The sequence below is a fragment of the Oncorhynchus keta genome, chromosome 21, assembly GCF_023373465.1.
Source record: "Oncorhynchus keta strain PuntledgeMale-10-30-2019 chromosome 21, Oket_V2, whole genome shotgun sequence".
NCBI classification, from domain to species: domain Eukaryota; kingdom Metazoa; phylum Chordata; class Actinopteri; order Salmoniformes; family Salmonidae; genus Oncorhynchus; species Oncorhynchus keta.
Genome location: NC_068441.1, coordinates 26,687,022 through 26,706,974, shown reverse-complemented (window position 1 = coordinate 26,706,974; position 19,953 = coordinate 26,687,022). Strand labels below are relative to the sequence as shown.

The window sequence follows — 19,953 nt, the reverse complement described above, 5'->3', positions numbered from 1 at the left end:
GGGGGGGAGGGACTGTCCCAGTCACTCGTCCTGCATGTCACCACTAATTCCACCCCTGTATATGTGTATATGCCCCCATAGGGGAGAGTCAGACAAAGGGGTAAGTTGAGCCACCCTTGTTTCTAGGAAACCATACACAAAATGTATAATTTGAACAAATATTTAAGCAGAGATCATCATTCATGGAGTCAGTGAAGGAAGAAAAGTTAGGTCCAAAAAACAGATTTTCAACAAGTCAAATGAATGTATTGTGTTATAGGTTTCATGATGCTTGTATCTAAACCAAAGTAATTATTTTAAGATTGTTCTATACATCAGTTGGGGTCTCTTTAAGCTAGCATGAAAGTGCATCCTTGTAGCTGTGTGGGCTAATATAGTAAAAATGTTTGCCTTGAAGTAAGTTGAGCCAATGGCCATGGGGTAAGTTGAGAAAATTGAAACGTTTTCTTCCCAGGTGTAATGCAAGGCGTTATCGCTGGGATATGACGTAACAACAGGGCCTGGCCTATGTTAAACGTGTTTTTAAAAAATGGTTTGTTAGGTGTTAAGCCAGTGTTAAAAGATGCTTAAACGGATTATAAAAACAAAAAAGCGATTATGATTGAATTGTGTTTGGGAAATAAAGAGACACGGTTTTAAAAAGTAGGTGGCTTAACTTATCCCACTCTCCTGTGCAGGGTTTTTCTATGCCGGCTAAATGGTCTATGGCAATAGGCAATGATTTGATGTCCTGTTCATAACCTAGAATCTGCGATCAGTGCTCAATGGCCATACTGCAGCATCATTTGAGATATTCAAGTCCCTTATTATCAAAGTCGTCTCAGATCAGGAACAAATAGTAATCTAGTTACAGCTACAGTGTGCTTGAAGGGAAACAGCATCCAACATGGGAGGAGGACACTAAAGCTCATCATCTCTCACAGAGAGAGAGAAGAGCAAGAGACAACAGATAGCCAGAGAAGAAGAACATGAAGAAGACAAAGCAAGAGAGATAAAAAAAAATATTGAAAGAGAGACCAGCACAAAAGAAGAGGGGGAAAATCCTAAGAGGGGGCAGGAAATAACAGAGTCTGTTGGAGAAGTTACTTACATCCACAATGAAGAAGTCCAGCCAACACCAGGCGTTGGTGAAGTATTTGACCCAGCCATAGGCCACCCATTTGAGCACCATCTCCAGGATGAAGATATAGGTGAACACGCTGTCTGCGTACTCCAGGATAATCTTAATGGTCTTCCTCTTATTTATGTACACATCCTCAAAGGCCTGCGGAAGGGAACAGAACACCAGCATGTTAACACTGACGTGACTGGACGTCTTGTTTTAGGATTATGCCTCTGAGTTTTTCCTGACCATTTAAAAAACTCCTGACCCTTTCTATGGTTAAAGGTGTTTTAGCTGGTTTTGACGTTTGCTTTTCCTGTTGAAATATGAATTATCCTCAAATCAAGTGTTAAAGGTGCAATGGGGAACATGAGCAAATATCATCCTATCTCAGTCCTCCAAAAAGTGTTACATTATATAAAAAAGACACAGTATTTTTTTCTCTACAGAAATGTTACTTACTTATTGAGTCTTTAATGTCTTGTGATTCAACTGTGCTAAAGTTGATACTGCCCTACGCTCATGGCAAATTTTGTGAATGTGAATTTAGAATTCTCTCTGATACAACAATGTATTGAATCTTCTCAGAATGTGTGGTGTTTACATAGAGCCCACAGCAGTGAAAGGAGGTAGGCAACTGTATGTGATGGAACAGGCTCTCTCTGTACTGTAGGGTTAATAGTCCCCTTAGACCCACTACCCTATAGGATATATCCCTCTGTCCATTCCTGAACACGTAAGTATTCTGAATCACCATTTGGCTACAGTCTCCCAGAAAGCTGCAACCTAAGCTGGATTCCTTAAGTTAAAAGGCTGGTGTATTACAGCACTTTATTGCCCATTAGCAAGTCGCAGAATAAAGTAAAAGTAATGATCTCGCTAAGACTTACACTTCGCAAGAAGGGGGAATAAAATATTTCTTGATTTAATTATTACATTTCAGTACATTCTGTCAGAACTGATATGGTTTCTGTAAGACAGTACGTAATGGTGTGGTATGAGGTGAACTGTGTGTGTGTGTGTGTCTGCATACCAACGCCCCGCTACTGAGCAGGATCATGAAGATGATGACGGTCTCAAACCAGTTGTGTTCCACGATCAGGTAGCTTGTCTTCCTCAGGAACCACCAGTGCTTCCCCCAGCCATGGTCGATGGGCAAGTACAAAAACGTATACTTGGCAACACATTCTGGAAGAGGGCACACACACACACACACACACACACACACACACACACACACACACACACACACACACACACACACACACACACACACACACACACACACACACACACACACACAGTTACTGATACAGATGAATACGTTTAGGGCATGTACACTTAATTGACTACACACGCACACAAAATGCCCTCATTATGACATACAGACTGGAGATGAGGACAGACACTCACAGACCCACACTTGGCATGGCTTAAATTGATATCAGTTAGCATACATTAAATGCTAAGTGCTATTGTGGCCAGACTAAAGCCTGTGTCTGTAAGTTCTTAGTTACCATCTGTCCAGCAGGCGTCTGGGTCCAGGAACTCCTCCACAACCTCCACCACCACCACCTCCTCCACATCAAGCTTGATGTCTATGGTGCTGCCCTCCGAAGAGCTGGTGTCATCAAGCTGAGACAGACAACAGGAGAGATATAGGAGAGGAGGAACCTCAAATTAAATTCCTAACATCACTGAACATTCTGTGGTTTTATGAGCTACTATGTACAAAGATACTGCATAGTGGTACCCACTGACTACAAAAGCATCCACTAGTCACCCGCTCACCCTTTCGGTGGATACAGTAGATCATAGGCATCATGATTTAAAGGCAACATAACCTAACCAGGAAAAACTCTGTCTTGCAGTTGTAGGTTAGATGTTGTCTGCATGTTTAACACATTATCTTGCATTCCAACCATGGAGTTGTGGGTAACCTTGTCTATTTGCCCCGACATTAGTATTATTAGCAATATTAACTAGCTAGCTAGTCATTAACCTCGGCTGCTGATTGATTACATTAATAGGGCTGGTCACTGATAAATATGCATTTGCAGATTTGACAGTGATGCATGATTTGTTGCTCTTTATGCAAATAGACTACAGCATTAGATCCAGTGGTAAAAACATTTACTTGACGCACAGGACATAAACATGTGACACTCAAGAGGGGAATTGATATGATAAACATGTTAGTTAAAGGGAGGTGGGGGAAGGATTGCCTTAACATATATGCCTGGGCTTTTAAATGCATGTCTAATTCATTGTAATGATGCTGGACTGTTGTGTCTGTGAGTTACAAACAACCACAATTACCAACACATTATTTGATCTGATTACAGAGAAATGGTTATGGAGAGAGGATTCAACATATAGGCCTAAAATGTAAACGTATTGAGGCTGATCTCGACCAGCTTAGGTAGAAACATTTAAAAAGACATACAGTATATGCCTGGTCTAGCCAACCTAATAAATCATCTCACAGCTGAACGATAACTTAAGGTGAACCAGGACACACAAGCATTCACGCACATACGCACACCCAGAGCCAATCCAATTCACTGAAGAATGACGCTGCACTTTAGAATCCTGAATCTTCAGCAGGACTGTGCTCCTCTTTCTCACACACACTCTCTCTCTCTCCCCCCCCCTTCTCTCTCTAACACAAACAGCCAGACAGATCCCTGATTGGCTGACAGGGGCTCTGTGTCCATCCAAGCGTTGCAGGGCTGGGCTGTCACTGGCTTAGCTGCAAGAGCCTGCCGTGTGGTTGGTGGAGACAGGGAGCGAAGCAGACTGGGGATCTGGTACAGGTATTGGAGCTGCTGCATGCCTTCCCCCTGCAAACCAGGTCAAGGTGACCCAAGCATCAGAGCTCCCCAACATATCCACATCCTGTACCAGTGAGGAGGACCTTTCCCACACGTTCACAGACACAAAGCCGTGTTCATCTGTCTGACTGTCAGTCTGCAGAGTCAGTGGTAATGCCATGTCTAAACAAATGTTCTGAAACGTCAGGTCGTCCGACGTCTCCTGTGTTCACCCCTTTGTGTTCACCGCTCTGTGTTCACTGCTCAGTCCAGTGTTGATGAGTGGATAAAAAGACACGCATTGCATATATACACACACACACACACACACACACACACACACACACACACACACACACACACACACACACACACACACACACACACACACACACAAGCCATTACATCATCTACTACAGTACATTGACTGCAATCCCAAGAACCTCGGCATGTATTTGGCTACTCTGCAAAGCATCATGCTACATTTATAACTAGAAAAGGTACATTTCCTAAAGAAATTTTGAGCGATTGCATCAGCTATTTAACAGTAGTGGTCTTACTGAAGCAAGCACATTAATTAAAAGGAATATGCTGGATAGCAATAGTGGTTAGTAGAGGGAGCAAGCATACTAATGAGCTTGAGGCATGAGGTTTTGCTATAACGAATAAATATTTACTGGGATTCATTTGTTTTCTGAAGTTTAACTTTTTCTAGGAAGATGCGCAAGTGAAAGTAAGCACTTTGTTGACACACTTAGCGAAATCCTATTTAGTCACAAAGTCAGTCTTTCTCATCATTGGCATATTGTAGCTTGTATTAGCTAACATAAACGTAGCTATACATTACCGTCAAAGTCAGTCATAGAAATAGAATTCCTAGAATGGACATCCCTATTCAAGTCAATGGGTCAGTGATGGTAGACCGACGGACATTTTGAGTGTGCCCATGATCAAAAAATAAAGCTGGAAGTACAGCATTCAATTTGTGCTTTATTCACAGTCAAAACAATTGACATTACAAAGCCACATCATCATTTGAATGAACATTCCATGTTAACGTAGCAATTCAGCATACCATGTCAGCCATATTGAGTGTACCCATGAGGGGGGAGTCAAAATGCCATGGCCCAGGGGGCTATTCCACGTCTAGGAATACTATTTCTATGATCACAGTCTCATCATTGGCTTATTGTAGCTTGCATTTGCTAACAAAACATATACATTACCTCCTTCTGCTCATCAGGAGAGTTGGTGGCGGATAAAGGCAAACACATTAGCCACGGTTCAACTTGTAAAAGACTGCGATTACTAAAATAGCTGTATCTTTTGGATGGTTTAAGCTATTACTGTTCTGATTTCTGATTTGAGTTACAGATTTGTTTGAATTTGTTTCAGTAGCTAGCTATCTAGGTTTGAAAAATACATTATGTTGGTTTAGCTATGAAACATGTTAAGTTAGGTGAGGTTTAGCTAAATCAAAGAGGGTCTATACAGAAAGAAGCCTTTCTAACGGCCATTCCAATACAAACCCCTGATCACGCTAGCTAGCAGTGTTATGGCCACCAAGCTAGCTACGAAGAAACACCTGATCACCTCAAGTTAACGAGCTGCACCTGTGTAGTATAGCACTCCTTGTAATAAAGTTGTTTTTAAGAAATATGAATGTGTGTCAGTTTGTCACTTTTGCAGTTATGTGGTGATGACATATTCAGATACTTGAAGCTAGCTAATTTATTTACATTCTGTGAAAACTTACAAGTAACTTCTAAGAAGTCAGAAGTATGAGCGATCTTAGAGGAGTGGATGCTAACACATCACTCCAATTCACAGAGAATGATGAAACCACTTTATTTGATAAAGTCACAACTTATCCTAAATCTCCTAAGAGCGTCTGCTAAATGACTTAAATGTAATGTAACGTAACAGAACTTTGTCAAAGCTTCCACCCAACCAAGCACCCAAAACACCCCTCCCCCTTCCCCGATGAATCACCTTCATCACCCACCCACCTCCCCCATATATAACCCTATGCCCCCACCCAAAAGTATATGTTTCTAGATTTAAATAACATACAAAGAATATATCACCCCCATCACTCCATACTTACGTCTTTGCTGTTCTCCGCGTCTGACTCGCTGCTGAAGTCCTCAGTGTTGAGGTTATCGAAGTCTGACTCCCCGACCGCAATGGGAACGCACACGGTTAGGTTGGGATTGTGGATGAAGGACATGTGGTCCTCGTCGATCATGTACTTGCCCACGCTGCTGCCGATGCCGCTGGTAGTGCCGTTGATGTAGTCCAACTCACGGTTGATGTCTATGCCCTTCTGGTTTGCAATGCAGTTAAGCTTCTCGTCAAACTCATCAAGAGGCTTCTGTTCGTCCTCTGCTTCTTCCTCCTCCTCGCAATCAGAAATATATTTAAAAATCAGTCAGGACAAAACTACTGGCATTCAACTACACTGGGACAGGGGTTTGTCTTGGTATAAAAACAACCCAGAAACAATTCAACAATGACATCAGAGTGATGCCATACATAACAGAACATAGAGGACATGACATCACAGCGTACCTTCTTCATAACCTCGGCTACAAAGACCTTGGCCCAGGCAATCCCCGTCTTTATTCGACCGACAGCTATTTGCAAATTGTTCTGTTCTCCGTCATCGTCCGAGGGTGCGAGGTTGTCTGCGCTGAACGAGCTCAGCAACAAGGCAAGGAACAGGTTCAACACCTGGTGAGAGGGCCGTGCATACACAGAAGGTCTAAGCAGATGTGTCACTAACCGCTAACTTTCTGACATCAGGCTTAACCAGACCAAAATGCTAAGACTCAAACCATATTTATTGGATGAGTTACATGTGGATGCAGAAACGCTACTTAGTTCAAATTCGCTAAGTAAAGAGAGACCTGATCTTCAAAAAGTAGGGTATGCAAGAAACTGCTACTCAAATATGGATAATTCAAGGAAAAGGCTATGAGGACAACTGATGTCCAAACCAATATTTCATTTCAGAATTGTATAAAATTAGGTTAGGGTCAGGGTTAAGGGTTTGCTTAATTAAGTTTAGGGTTAAGGTAAGGGTCAATTTTATTTTTTTGCTTGTCGGTTTAACTGTCAACTGTGTCATTATAGTCTCTCCCATATTTCAAAGGTTGTTTTTCTTACCACCAAGTTGCCTATGACCATGACCATCAAGAAGACGATCATGCACATGTTCTGGCCGGCCACCTCCATGCAGTCCCACATGGACTCGATCCACTCCCCACACAGAACTCGAAACACCATGAGAAATGAGTGAAAGAAGTCGTTCATGTGCCAACGAGGAAGCTTACAGCTTATAGCGATCTTACAAACACAGTCCTTGTAGTTCTTTCCAAACAGTTGCATGCCAACCACGGCGAAGATGAAGACGATAAGGGCCAGCACCAAGGTCAAGTTTCCCAGGGCTCCCACAGAAGAGTGAATGATTTTGATCAGCATGTTGAGTGTGGGCCACGACTTGGCCAGCTTGAACACTCTCAGCTAGACAAGAGACAGAGGGGGAGGGGAGACAGAATTGAATGAGCGGGGGGTTACATTTCAATAAATGTTGATCATATTCTATGAGTATTTGGGAATTAGTTATGTCAAGCTAACTCTGCTGCAGAGTGAACCCTTTCCCCCACCTGCTGTGAATTTTCTGAACATCGGGGCCATAGGGTTATCAATACGGTCCCTCATTCCAATCCACACCTTTTCTTACTCACCAATCGGAATGACCTGAGCACAGACAGACCCTCAATGTCAGCCAATACCAGCTCGACTAAACTGAGGGTCACAATGAAGCTGTCAAAACAATTCCAGCCCTCCTGGAAGTAGTAGTATGGATCCATGGCAGCCAGCTTGGCAAACATCTCACCAGCAAAGATACCAGTGAAAACCTGTGAGTGCAAAGAGAGAAAAAGGTTAACAGTCTGATCCTAGGGTCAAGCTGCCAGTGTAGGACACAAGGTTGGGGTCAACCCCACTTCAATTCAGGAGATTCATTGAAATTCAATTCAAGGATCGAAGGTGCAATTTACACTGTAAAGGGATTGCCATGAATTTGACAGGAACTTACAGGCAGCTAGTGGCTAAGTAAGTACAGTAACCAATGACACAGCATTATTCTGTAAAAACAAAAAAAGTAAAACGTTATTGTAAATGTAATCAATGAAATTGATGAGAGATTAGGGTTTGTATTTTACTGAATTTTACTGTAATAGCATTGTAAAAAGCCAATTTAACCAATGGCTTAATCAGCGTTATTATGCGAGTTGAGTAGACTTTAAAATGACGAGGATTTGAGCTTATGTGTAAGAATCAAATCAATGTTTATTGGTGGCATAAACAGATTAGCAGGTGTTATAGCAGGCGCAGAGAAATTGTTATGTTACTAGCTCCTAAAAATGGAGTAAAACGTCAAACAATTCAAATGTAAGAAAAAAAAGGCAAAAAAGAGAAGAACTCAAGTACGTCGGGACGAATCTGATTAACAACCCAAATAGCAGTAATCATTGAGTATAACGTCTCATGGGGGTGGCAGCATCATGTTGTGGGGGTGCTTTGCTTCAGGAGGGACTGGTGCACTTCACAAAATAGATGGCATCATGAGGAAAGAAAATTATGTGGATATATTGAAGCAACAACTCAAGACATCAGTCAGGAAGTTAAAGATTGGTCGCACATGGGTCTTCCAAATCGACAATGACCCCAAGCATACTTCCACAGTTGTGGCAAAATCTCTTAAGTACAACAAAGTCAAGGTATTGGAGTGGCCATCACAAAGACCTGACCTCAATCCCATCGAAAATGTGTGGGCAGAACTGAAAAGGCATGTGCGAGCAAGGAGGCCTTCAAACCTGACTCAGTTACACCAGCTCTGTCAGGGGAAATGGGCCAAAATTCACCCAACTTATTCTGGGAAGCTTGTGGAAGGCTACCCGAAACGTTTGACCCAAGATAAACAATTTAAAGGCAATGCTACCAAATACTATTTGAGTGTATGTAATCTTCTGACCACTGCGGATGTGATGAAAGAAATAAAAGCCGAAATTAATAATTCTCTCTATTATTATTCTGACATTTCACATTCTTAAAATAAAGTGGTGATCCTAACTGACCTAAAACAGGGAATGTTTTACTAGGATTAAATGTCAGGAATTGTGAAAAACTGAGTTTTTGGCTAAGGTGTATGTAAACTTCCGACTTCAACTGTATGTATAGGGCTGCAGGTAGTCTAGCTGTTAAAGTGCATTGGCCTAGTAACTGATGTACACTGACTGGTTGATTCATCTTATGTTACACAAACATAAATAACATAGCCTTTTCTAAACTAATCAAATGTGTTGCACCTGTTACAGATATGGCTGTTTCAATTTATATGATTTAGGTAGTCTCAATAATCCAACCTCCCCTACACTGGCAGTCATTCTCAATGGTTGCAGATGATTAAAAGCTTGCTTCTCTTCATTAATGACATGCATGTGTACTGAAGATTTTCTGGGGTTGTGTCTCTCTCTATACCCTCTTTTCTCACTATCTTTTTCTTTGGACCTGGAGACAGCAACAGTAACAGTGGTGTGACTACGGTTGGCGCTGCCTCCTTGGTCCAGCGGACTAAGCCGGTACCAGAAGGACTGGAGGAGAAGAGTAACAGTGGCTTGACCATGGTCCGACCTGACTCAACAGAACGACCTGGACCAGCTTCCCATAGAGCAGATAACGGACTGCAGGCCTTGAGTTGAGTAGAACGCTGCCGAGGCGAGCCGTACTCCCTCTACACTTGGCCTGCAGTCCTACTCCCCTGCCTTTTTCTCCATCTGCTCTCCTCAGGCCACCACCGACCAAACCAGGACCAGCCAACCACCAACCACCCAGAGTAGTTCACCAGAAAGAGAGACCAGACCAGAGAACACCAACACTTCCAGGGAGCGGAGGAAGGAACCCCTTAAAGATACCAACCTACGCCTGGAGCGAGCAGACCACAGGTGAGTGCCTCCATTGACCTCCAGGTCAGAGCCTTTATGGTGTGTTTGCTCACTGAGGTTGTCCTTCCTCCGCCTGCAGGAATGTAGCAGACTCAGGACCAGACTAGACAACACCAAGACCAGAACCCGTCCCCTCCCACCCCCAACTGAAGATGACCGGCTACATTGCGGTAAGGCTGACGCTAAAACCAAGGAAGGAGGCTGCCGAGGATGGAGCCGCCAATCGCCAGGGAGCAGCAGGAACAGCAACAACAACCGCCAGACCAGACCAGGCCCACCTGGAATTCAGCTGGGCAGTTCTCCAGAGAGGTGTGGGCTTTGTGCAATCTGACCTAAACTTCCTGGCAAAGCCCCCAGGGCCACAAGAAGCCATTGTGTGTTAGTAAAAATAAAATAAAAATTAAGTTCACAGTAATTCCACTTTCAGACACAGAATCAAAAGTTAGTCACAGTCCAATTCCATAACGAAAGCATCCAAGAGTACGACATAGAAGTTGGGTTACACCACTTCGCCACCCTCAAGTCAGCGCCTAGGAGGGTCCTAGACAAAGACAACTTCTGGACTGGGGCCATTGGTTCAGTTAAGACCAGAGTGGGCGGAGTCCAAAACCTCCCCTGTACCATCAAATTGGGGAACAACAGGGGCTCAGTCCACAGCACAGCCATAATCTGAGGAAACTGTAAAGGGGATCATCCCATCTCAGACTGTACTTCCACATGACCCTGTAACCTCTGCGGGAAAGAGGGACACTCCTTTAGAACCTTCCCCAATTCATACGCCGGCAGGGAAAAGGCCATCACCACCACCAACAACCCCCCATCACCAAGCAATAACGACGAAGACCCATATTCAGACAACCCCACAGACGTCCCAGAAATAGCCCCAATCCCACCACCCAGTCCGTTCAGGGGGCCGCGAGGCAGTCAGTGGGGAGGCAAGCCAAGATCCATGGACAGCCAAGTGCCAGCCAACAACACCAACGACCCGCTGGAGGCCCTCATCGAACTCTGCAATGACATGACCAATAACTCCCCAATAACCAATTATCATGACTCTGACAATACCCTCAGAACAGAAAGACATACTTCAGACAGCTGTTCATGGTTGACTCCCCACTAGGCAATCCATCGATAAACGTCACAAGGTATGTACAGGGAACTTCCCCCACTCAGACTGAAAACACCTTCCAAATGTTTGTGAGTGCTACGTGGCCAGGAAGTCTGGGCCCTCTTTGTTCCCTCTGTCCTCCAGCCTTGGCGCCATATTACTCCTCCCCCAGCACCAGCCCAGGCTGATGGATATACTCGCCACCCCTCCTTCCCCCTCTATACCTATCCCTCTCACAGAACTGGAACCAGATCAGAACCGGGAACCAGTCACCACCACACCAGATGAGGTGCAGAGGAGGGACCAAAGATCAAGAGCGAGCAGGCCAGAGAGGAGTGCCATCACTGATCTCCGGATCTTGGGCCTTCATGTGTGTCTGCTTGCTCCTCAGGTTGTCCTTCTTCCCCACTGCAGATCCAACCAGTCCCAGTTCCAGACCCAGCAACAGCGTCATATTTTCCACCATTTTCTTAAAATCTGAAAACGATGAGAAGCCACACCCATTTCCTGAAGAATTGCATTATGGGCCCTAAAGTACAGAAATAGTGTCCTCTGCATGTATACTTCATATTTTGGCGAATTTAGTACGATACCCAGAAACTTTTGGCATACTAACTATATCCATACTATGACCAATAAGCATACTATATACTCAATTCACGTCACAAATAGTATGGTTAGTGTGGGTAGTATGAGTATTCGAACACAGCTCGAGTTGTGCGAAGAGCAGACCCTACTAAAACGGGAGTATCAATGAACATTGATTCTAGAAAATGAATGCTCAGTTTCTGTTGTGCGCAGCATTGTGGTACCAATGAGTGCAATGAGAATAAAATCGGCAACTCGTTCTCATTCTGAGAAATAATGAATTTCAACATCTGAACCAAGTGGACAGGATAGCATGCTGTTCAAACAGTTTGGAGACAGACAGAAGGATGTGTTCATACCAATTCAACTGTTCTACCTTAGCTAGCAAATAGATCCAAGTTGGCTAGACTTTAAATATAAAGATTAGTTGGCTACTCACTAGCAATGTGGGCTTGTGCTTGAATGATTATTGCGAGACCTGTGTTAATTTTCTATAATGCCCGCTACACTCGGGGCTCCCAAGTGGTGCAGCAGTCTAAGGCACTGCATCTCAGTGCTAGAGGCGTCACTACAGACCTTGGTTTGATCCTAGGATGTGTCACAACCGGCCGTGATCAGGAGTCCCATAGGGCGGCGCACAATTGGCCCAGAGTCATCTGGGTTAGGGAAGGGTTTGGCCGGGGTAGGCCGTCATTGTAAATAAGAAGTTGTTCTTAACTGACTTGCCTAGTTAATAAATAAAGGTTCAATTTAAAAAATGGTTAGTGAATGTGCATTATGCATGGTTGTGGTTAAATTTGTAATCAAATTATTGCAAAAAAGCATGTTAAACTATTTTGATAAAATAATTCAATTATTAGTAGGTCTTATGGTTGTAGAAGGCTTATATTTAGCATAGGTAGAATTTCACAAGCCCTGAATTCATGACATTATTGCTGACGGTTTGAAATGTTAATGATACACAAAGCTCATTTAGAGAAAATCTAGATATATATCATGAACCGCCCATAAGTCTGAAAATAATCGAGGTAAGATTTTTAAGCCATAGCGCCCAGCCCTAGTTCAGCTATATGCCCAATACTATTGCAGCTGGTTGCCTTACAATTGTACATTGTATCAATTTCAATGCTATTTTGTTGTGCAAACTCACAATCCTATTGCACTGGTTGCCTTACAACTAAGTTGAATCAACTTTTTTTTTTTACAGTATGGGATTGGTGTAAGCAGGTTTGCTGCTAGGTAATTTGTTGTCTTTATAGCACCATACAGGTTCCATTTAGAACCTTATGAGCATGGTTCTTTATAGAACCTTCAAAAAATGGTTCTATATAGTACCAAAACGGGATCAGCTATGGTTACAAGCCTAAAAAAAATTGTATTTGGTACTACAGATGTCAGATCTTAATTTGACCAGTTTCATTGCAGAAGTAAAATAATATTGCAACAGGAGGATTTTTTTTTTTTTAATGAAGTGATAATTTCTAACAGAAAATTAGGTTTGATAGGCTACAGTAGGCTATAGTTTAGGTGTGAAATCTAGTGAAAGAAAAATATCTGCTTGTTTTCAGTGAATTTATGCAGCGCAGGAAAATTATCTGCGACAACAGAGTGATCAAATTAAGATACTATATCTGTATATATATTTGTTTTAAATGATAAGTGTGTAGTATATTATAACATATCATTCTGATAGAAACCCCAAAATGTCTGCTCAAGATTTGTACCTGAGAGTTCTGATCTGTGCGTGCTATGCTGTGCTGCAGAACATGGAGGTTAAAATCATGGAGAACTTGTGATTTGTAGAAATTCCGCTTAAATGCAGAAATTTAAGAGCAAAATGCAAAACAGATCTTGCTTGCATGGCATTTTGTTTGATGTAGTGCTGATTAAAAATGTATTGGACTCTTAGTGCTGGTGGAGGTTGTCCTGGCAGGACAAGTTCATAGAGCAGTGCCCCACCCACCCACCCACCCACTACCAGTCAGGCAGGGAGGGTTGTATCATGCCATGTTTGTAGACCAATCGCCACTGTAGAGAGCACTCAATGATTCATCCTGCACCACCCCTGACACCATGCCAACATCTGTGACCTCAAATAAATACATAAAAAAAATTCCCATATCGCTGCTGACACCAGCCACAGAGACGGCTAGACGATTGTAGTGGCCAAAAGCCCGTATTAGCAAGGACAGCGCCATTGAGGACTTTCACCATTTTGAAGTAGTCAACTGGGTGGGACTTCCAACTTCATTGGTTGATCCCTACTGATGACCCAGTTGGAGTCATGTTCAACCATGTCATCAGAAGGGATCAGCCGATCATGAAGTAGAACATTGACTTCTTCAAAATGGTGATAGCCTCAATGGCGCGGCCCATGCGCTCACATAAGCCATAATTGGACGGATATAAGGTTGCAACCTCTATGACACATCTCACCCGACACCACGCCAATTCCTATGACCTCACACGGACATGCCAGGGACTCTGGTACTGTACTGAGATATCTAAGAGCAAGTGGACACCACAGATACCCTCTCTAACCTCTCCTCACATTCACACACCAGCCTCGTACCTTACCTAGCAGTATGCTCCACTTAAAGTACAGATCGATCAGGTTACGTTCAACTTTAATGTATCCCCCAACCAACCCTGCCATCCCCTGGACACACCCCTGTTCTGCCATGTTAGAACTGCTAAATCAGCAGGAAGAGATGGAGGAGAAAGGCGACAGGCAAACAAACAAGAAGAAAATGGGTCGAGAGTGAGAGAGGCAAAGTTGGGGGAGAGAAACGGAGATAGAGAGAGAGCCTGAGTGGTTAAAGAAGGGGAGCAAGCTGGTTGCTTTAAAATGGAGCTGAATGTTTTATGAATTCCCATCGAATGGCAGAGTGTAGTGCGTGTATGAAAGGACTTAAGTTAAACCAGCAAAGAAGTACTCTGAGAGACCTGTGCTACACGTCCATCATCACAGGATGGGCAGGGGAGTGTGAGACAGAGAGAGAGAGAGAGAGATATACAGACACATGGGGGGAAAGATACAGCGACAGAAACATGTGGAGCAGAGGCAGAGAAATTGGATAATGGGATGTGAGAAACATTCCAATCACACGATGAGACAATCTTGTGGTACCCTACACACTAAACACTGTCCACTTGACTGTTGCTCACCAGATTTCCCACTGACAGCGTCTCCTCAAAGCGAGGGGTCATGGGGTAGTGTTCCATGGCCATGAAGAGGGTGTTGAGGACAATACAGATGGTGACAGCCAGATCCACAAAGGGGTCCATAACGATCAGGTTGAGCACATGCTTGATCTTCAACCAGATAGGAAAGCAGTCCCACACACAGAACATGTTGGCAAACTTATACCACCATGATGGGCACGCCCTCTGAGAATCCTCTAGCTCTGTAGAGGGAAAAGGGAGGGAGTGAAAAACCAGAGGGCAGGGGAAGAAAGGGGTAAACCGAGAGAAAGAGGGAGACAGAGGGAAAGGGAGAAAGTGGTAAAGAGCGAATGAGAGGAAAAGTGAGAGAGAGAGGAAGAGGGAGAGAGGAAGAGAGAAAAGAGAAGGAGAGAGCGCGAAAGAGAGGGAGATAGGAGGGGGGGGGGGATTCACAAAAAAATATTGCTATAACCGCTCTACGTTGTCTTGTGGTCAGGTCAGTATAGTATAACTGGGAAGGGGTTGAAAGGTGATATTTTGGACGTGAGGACAAAGGCAGCCATACCCTCCACAAGTGGTGAAACCTTTTCAGGTCAAAAATGTTCCTTGAGGAACCCCTCTGAAAGTGTCTTTTGAGGAACCTCTTTGTAAAGGTTCAAAATGGAACCTTTTTGTGATGAAGAGGGTTCCATTTTCTACCATTTTAATAATATAATGTAGAGGTGGCAGCTTATCAGATGAATGGGGAATGGCTTATTGGAGGTGTGGCTTTCAGATAGTTATTTTTGGCTTTCAGATAGTTATATTTGTATACTACAAATTTAAATGTTCTGTGAATATGTACACTACAGGTCAAAACCTACTAATTCAAGGGGTTTTCTTGATTTTTTACTATTTTCTACATTGTAAAATAATAGTGAAGACGTCAAAAATATGGAGGGGGGGAAAGTGTTAAGTGTTTAAAAAAGTGTTAAACAAATCAAAATATATTTTATATTTGAGATTCTTCAAATAGCCACTCATTGCCTTGAGGACAGCTTTGCACACTCTTGGCATTCTCTCAACCAGATTAATGAGGTAGTCACCTGGAATGCATTTACCTTCATAGGTCTGCCTACTTAAAAGTTAATTTGTAGAATTTCAAAGCGTCTTAATGCGTTTGAGCCAATCAGTTGTGTTGTGACAAGGGGGGATACAGAAGACAGCCCTATTTGGTAAAATACCAAGTCCATATTACGGCAAGAACAGCTCAAATAAGCAAAGAGAAATTACAGTTCATCATTACTTTAAGACATGAAGGTCAGTCAGTCCGGAACATTTCAAGAACTTTGAAAGTTTCTTCAAGTGCAGTCGCAAAAACCATCAAGCGCTATGATGAAAATGGCCCTCATGAGGAACGCCACAGGAATGGAAGACCCAGAGTTACCTCGGCTGCAGAGGATAAGTTCAGAAATTGCAGCCCAAATAAATGTTTCACAGAGTTCAAGTAACAGACACATCTCAACATCAACTGTTTAGAGAAGATTGTGTGAATCAGACCTTCATGGTCAAATTTCTGCAAAGAAACCACTACTAAAGAACACCAATAATAGGAAGAGAGTTGCTTGGGCCAAGAAACACGAGCAATGGAAATCTGTCCTTTCGTCTGGAGATCAAATTGTAGATTTTTGGTTCCAACCGCGGTGTCTTTGTGAGACGAGGTGTGGGTGAACGGATGATCTCCGCATGTGTATATCCCACCGTAAAGCATGGCGGAGGAGGTGTTATGGTGTGGGGGTGATTTATTTTGAATTCAAGACACACTTAACCAGCATGGCTACCACATCATTCTGCAGTGATACGCTATCTACATCTGGTTTGGGCTATCATTTGTTTTTCAACAGCTCATTGACCCAACACACCTACAGACTGTTAAAGGGCTATTTTATCAAGAAGGAGAGTGATGGAGTGCTGCATCAGATGACCTGGCCTCCACAATCCCGCAACTTCAACCAAATGTAGATGGTTTGGGATGAGTCGGACTGCAGAGTGAAGGAAAAGCCTTCAACAAGCGCTCAGCATATGTGGGAACTCCTTTAATACTGTTGGGAAAGCATTGCAGGTGAAGCTGGTTGAGAGAATGCCAAGAGTGTACAAAGCTGTCATCAAGTCAAAGGGTGGCTATTTGAAAAATCTGAAATATAAAATATATATCGATTTGTTTAACACTTTTTTTGGTTACTATGTGATTTCATATGTGTTATTTCATAGTTTTGATGTCTTCACTATTATTCTACAATGTAGAAAATAATAAAAATAAAGAAAAACCCTTGAATGAGTAGGTGTTCTAAATTCTTTTGACCGGAAGTGTATGTATTTTACATATTCTTATATAATATTAACATTGTTGATTACATTAAGTTTCAGCTTGGGGTGGGGGTTTTGGACCAACTGGTGACATCACCATACGGTATAAGTTTGCTCCCCTCTCTGCCAATAACAGCTAGTTTTCAGATTACACATCCCTCCCATTAGGCACCTTTCGCAGACCACTCCCAGACAGACCTAGCAAAAATATTTATTTAAAAAAAATCACAGTAAGATAGTTATTTGTTACCCAGAAAGGAATTATATATATATATAGAAATTACATGTATTCTAACAGGTGGCCTAAAAAGATCTGATAGCCATGACCCTACTAAGCCACACCTCCAGTCCAGGGTACCCAGTGTGTAAGAGAGTGTGTGAGTTCCGTACCCTCCAGTAGAGTGTGCGAGTGTGTGTGTGTGGCCACGCTCATCACACTGTTGGCGCGGTCCTTGTTGCGGCCAAGCTGGTCCACAGACACCATCAGGGAGCCTGAGTGTTTCTTCTTCCCCTCCACCTCTGTGGTCTGCGCTCAGGGAGAGGACACACACACACACACAAACACCCGTCAGAGGCCTTACATAAATACACATACCTTGAAACCAGTCCAATCACTATACCTTTGTGTCTGACACACACACAGAGAGAGACCAATATCTAATCCTATCCCACACACCAGACACGAAAACCCGATCCCATACAACAGACACTAAAAAGTGCCACTAACCCCACCCCTTACAATATTATCCCATTCTAAGTAAACCGTCTTATCCCACCCAAAACATATAGCAGTCATATCCCCTTCCCAAACCTGCATGCAAGAGCATGCATGTATCCAATAAGAAAAGAGAATTCAAGACAGCCACTGTACCATGCTACGTTTGGAGAGTAGGTAAAAAGGTAAAGCTTGGCTTGGATTGGACAGAAGTAATGGGAAGTCAAACTACCATGCTAGCTAGGATGAGGAAGAATGCTTTTGTTAGAAAAAGGTTCAGTTTTTTTGTAGCTTGGGAAAGACAAAAGAGAGGTGGGGAAATGGTGGCAAAAGACAGACAGAATAAACTGGTTTTGAGGAAAGATTAAGAGATTAAGAGGGGAGAGAGTTTCTAGTAATGTTTGTTGTGGATGGGGCATGGCAACAGAGATATCTGTTTGCTAGATAGGTGCTACCAAGAGACACTGCGTACTTCTATGCAGGAGGCTTTGAAACGGGCTACTAGGCTAATAGAAAGGTTACTACAGTGTAATGGAAGCCAGGAATCTGTTGTTTTTCATTGGTGGAAGAGTGCGCCACTCAGAGCAGCTGAAGCAAAGGGAGCGCGGGGGAGGGGGAGAAAATAAAGACTAGAGAATGGAGTGTGTGTAATACGGCTGTGAGTGCTGAGCAAGTCTCGAGAAGGGAAAATCAAAGAGAAGAGGAAGGAACCAGAACTTCAGAGACAAGAAGAGAGGAGGACAGAGAAGGGAAAGGGAGTGGAAACCAGACTGAAAACGTCCTTACACTGTCGTCAGTGGCTGCCTTATCTATTTTCACCTCAGGCAGAAGGCGTCCGCCTGGCTGGTGAGCGATGAGCGACACCACGCCGTTGCAGTCCACCGTGCTGTTCCTCTTCCCTCCGGTGTGGGGCGCCAGTGGGCTGATGAGACGCGATGAGCCCTGGCTGTATCCGCTGTAGCTGCTACGGCGATAGGGGATGAACAGGGAGCCCCGGCGGTCCTCGCTCTCCTCCACCGTGCTGTGCTCATCGTCGGCAAACTCGTTCTCCGAGCCCACGTCCTTTGGAAGGCGGCCCTTGTTGAAGCTGAAGATGCTGCTACGGCTGTTGTGCCGCGACATGAATGGAGAGCCCGGGATGGAGAGGAGAGACTGGAGAAGGAAGAGGGAAAGGGGGGAAAGGGAGAGAGAGAAGAGAAATAAAGGAAGAGATGGAGGTGTGGGGATGGAAGAGAAGAAGACACAGAGAAAGAAAGGAGGGATGGGTGTGAGATGATAAGAAAAAGAGCAAGAGACAGAAAGAATGAGAAACGGAAAGAAAGACAAAAAGGTCAAATAGGATAAACAGGGAAGAGAAGTAGCCTCAGAAAGAGAAATGAGAGATAATGGTTCATTCAGACATGTAAAGACACAGCAACTAATGACTAGAAGATGGCCACTTTAGAAATCAGGCACACAAATGTACGCAACGGTCCGTTTTGCTTAGTAAGCCGTTCTGACTGGGCCTCTCACAGGTAACTTTTTTTTAAACCAGGGGGGTAAGGGTGGTGATAGGCAGGGCGATGACAAAACACAGCTAGATTATTGCTTTCAGCAGGGCAGTGAAAGATTCATGAAAAGGGCTTATCAATAATGTAGTGGGGGCCTGTGAAAGCATGTCTCTCTCTAGCCTTCCCTTCCCTCACACCAAACAGGCCAAGACTGGTGTAATGTACAGTCACTGCTGCTACACTAAAACGACTGTCCTCTGCACTAGTGTTGACAGAGGATGTGTCAGCACAATGCAACATCATGGACTCTCACCAGGACGGAGAGAAAGAAGAAACAGTGGGATAGAGGGAGAGGCCTTAGTAATTCTGTCACTTATATTAATTTGAAACCTAACATTGATATGACATCATTAGTGATGAACTCAATTTGATTTATATACCCTAAACAAATGTAGATATGAAGCCACCACAGATTTCTTTTTTTTTTTTTTTGGGGGGCTTGGCAGCAAAATGGCTGCTGACGTTAACACTATTTTACAATTCAGAAGAACTGCTTTGAAGAAAAGGCACCATATTTGTTGCAGAGCTAGGTTTATGGACCCTGAAAAGAAGGCT

The 19,953-nt window shown here is 43.4% G+C and overlaps 1 protein-coding gene across 4 annotated transcripts in view; it reads right to left on the bottom strand.

Annotated features, from left to right (window-relative positions):
* LOC118400340 (sodium channel protein type 8 subunit alpha-like) overlaps window positions 1-19,953 on the bottom strand; it is a 151,606-nt gene that overhangs the window by 13,186 nt on the left and 118,467 nt on the right. For 2 of the 4 annotated variants that reach the window (XM_052473589.1, XM_052473588.1), the window contains 10 exons: window positions 18,668-19,000; window positions 17,524-17,659; window positions 14,791-15,029; window positions 7,665-7,838; window positions 7,084-7,440; window positions 6,487-6,648; window positions 6,023-6,316; window positions 2,620-2,737; window positions 2,136-2,290; window positions 1,091-1,264 (listed from right to left, as the gene is read on the bottom strand). In XM_052473589.1, coding sequence (XP_052329549.1) covers window positions 1,091-1,264; window positions 2,136-2,290; window positions 2,620-2,737; window positions 6,023-6,316; window positions 6,487-6,648; window positions 7,084-7,440; window positions 7,665-7,838; window positions 14,791-15,029; window positions 17,524-17,659; window positions 18,668-19,000 — 2,142 coding nt within the window. Of the gene's footprint in view, window positions 1-1,090; window positions 1,265-2,135; window positions 2,291-2,619; window positions 2,738-6,022; window positions 6,317-6,486; window positions 6,649-7,083; window positions 7,441-7,664; window positions 7,839-14,790; window positions 15,030-17,523; window positions 17,660-18,634; window positions 19,001-19,953 lie in introns of all 4 variants that reach the window. The other 2 variants (XM_052473586.1, XM_052473587.1) reach the window with 2 other exon arrangements.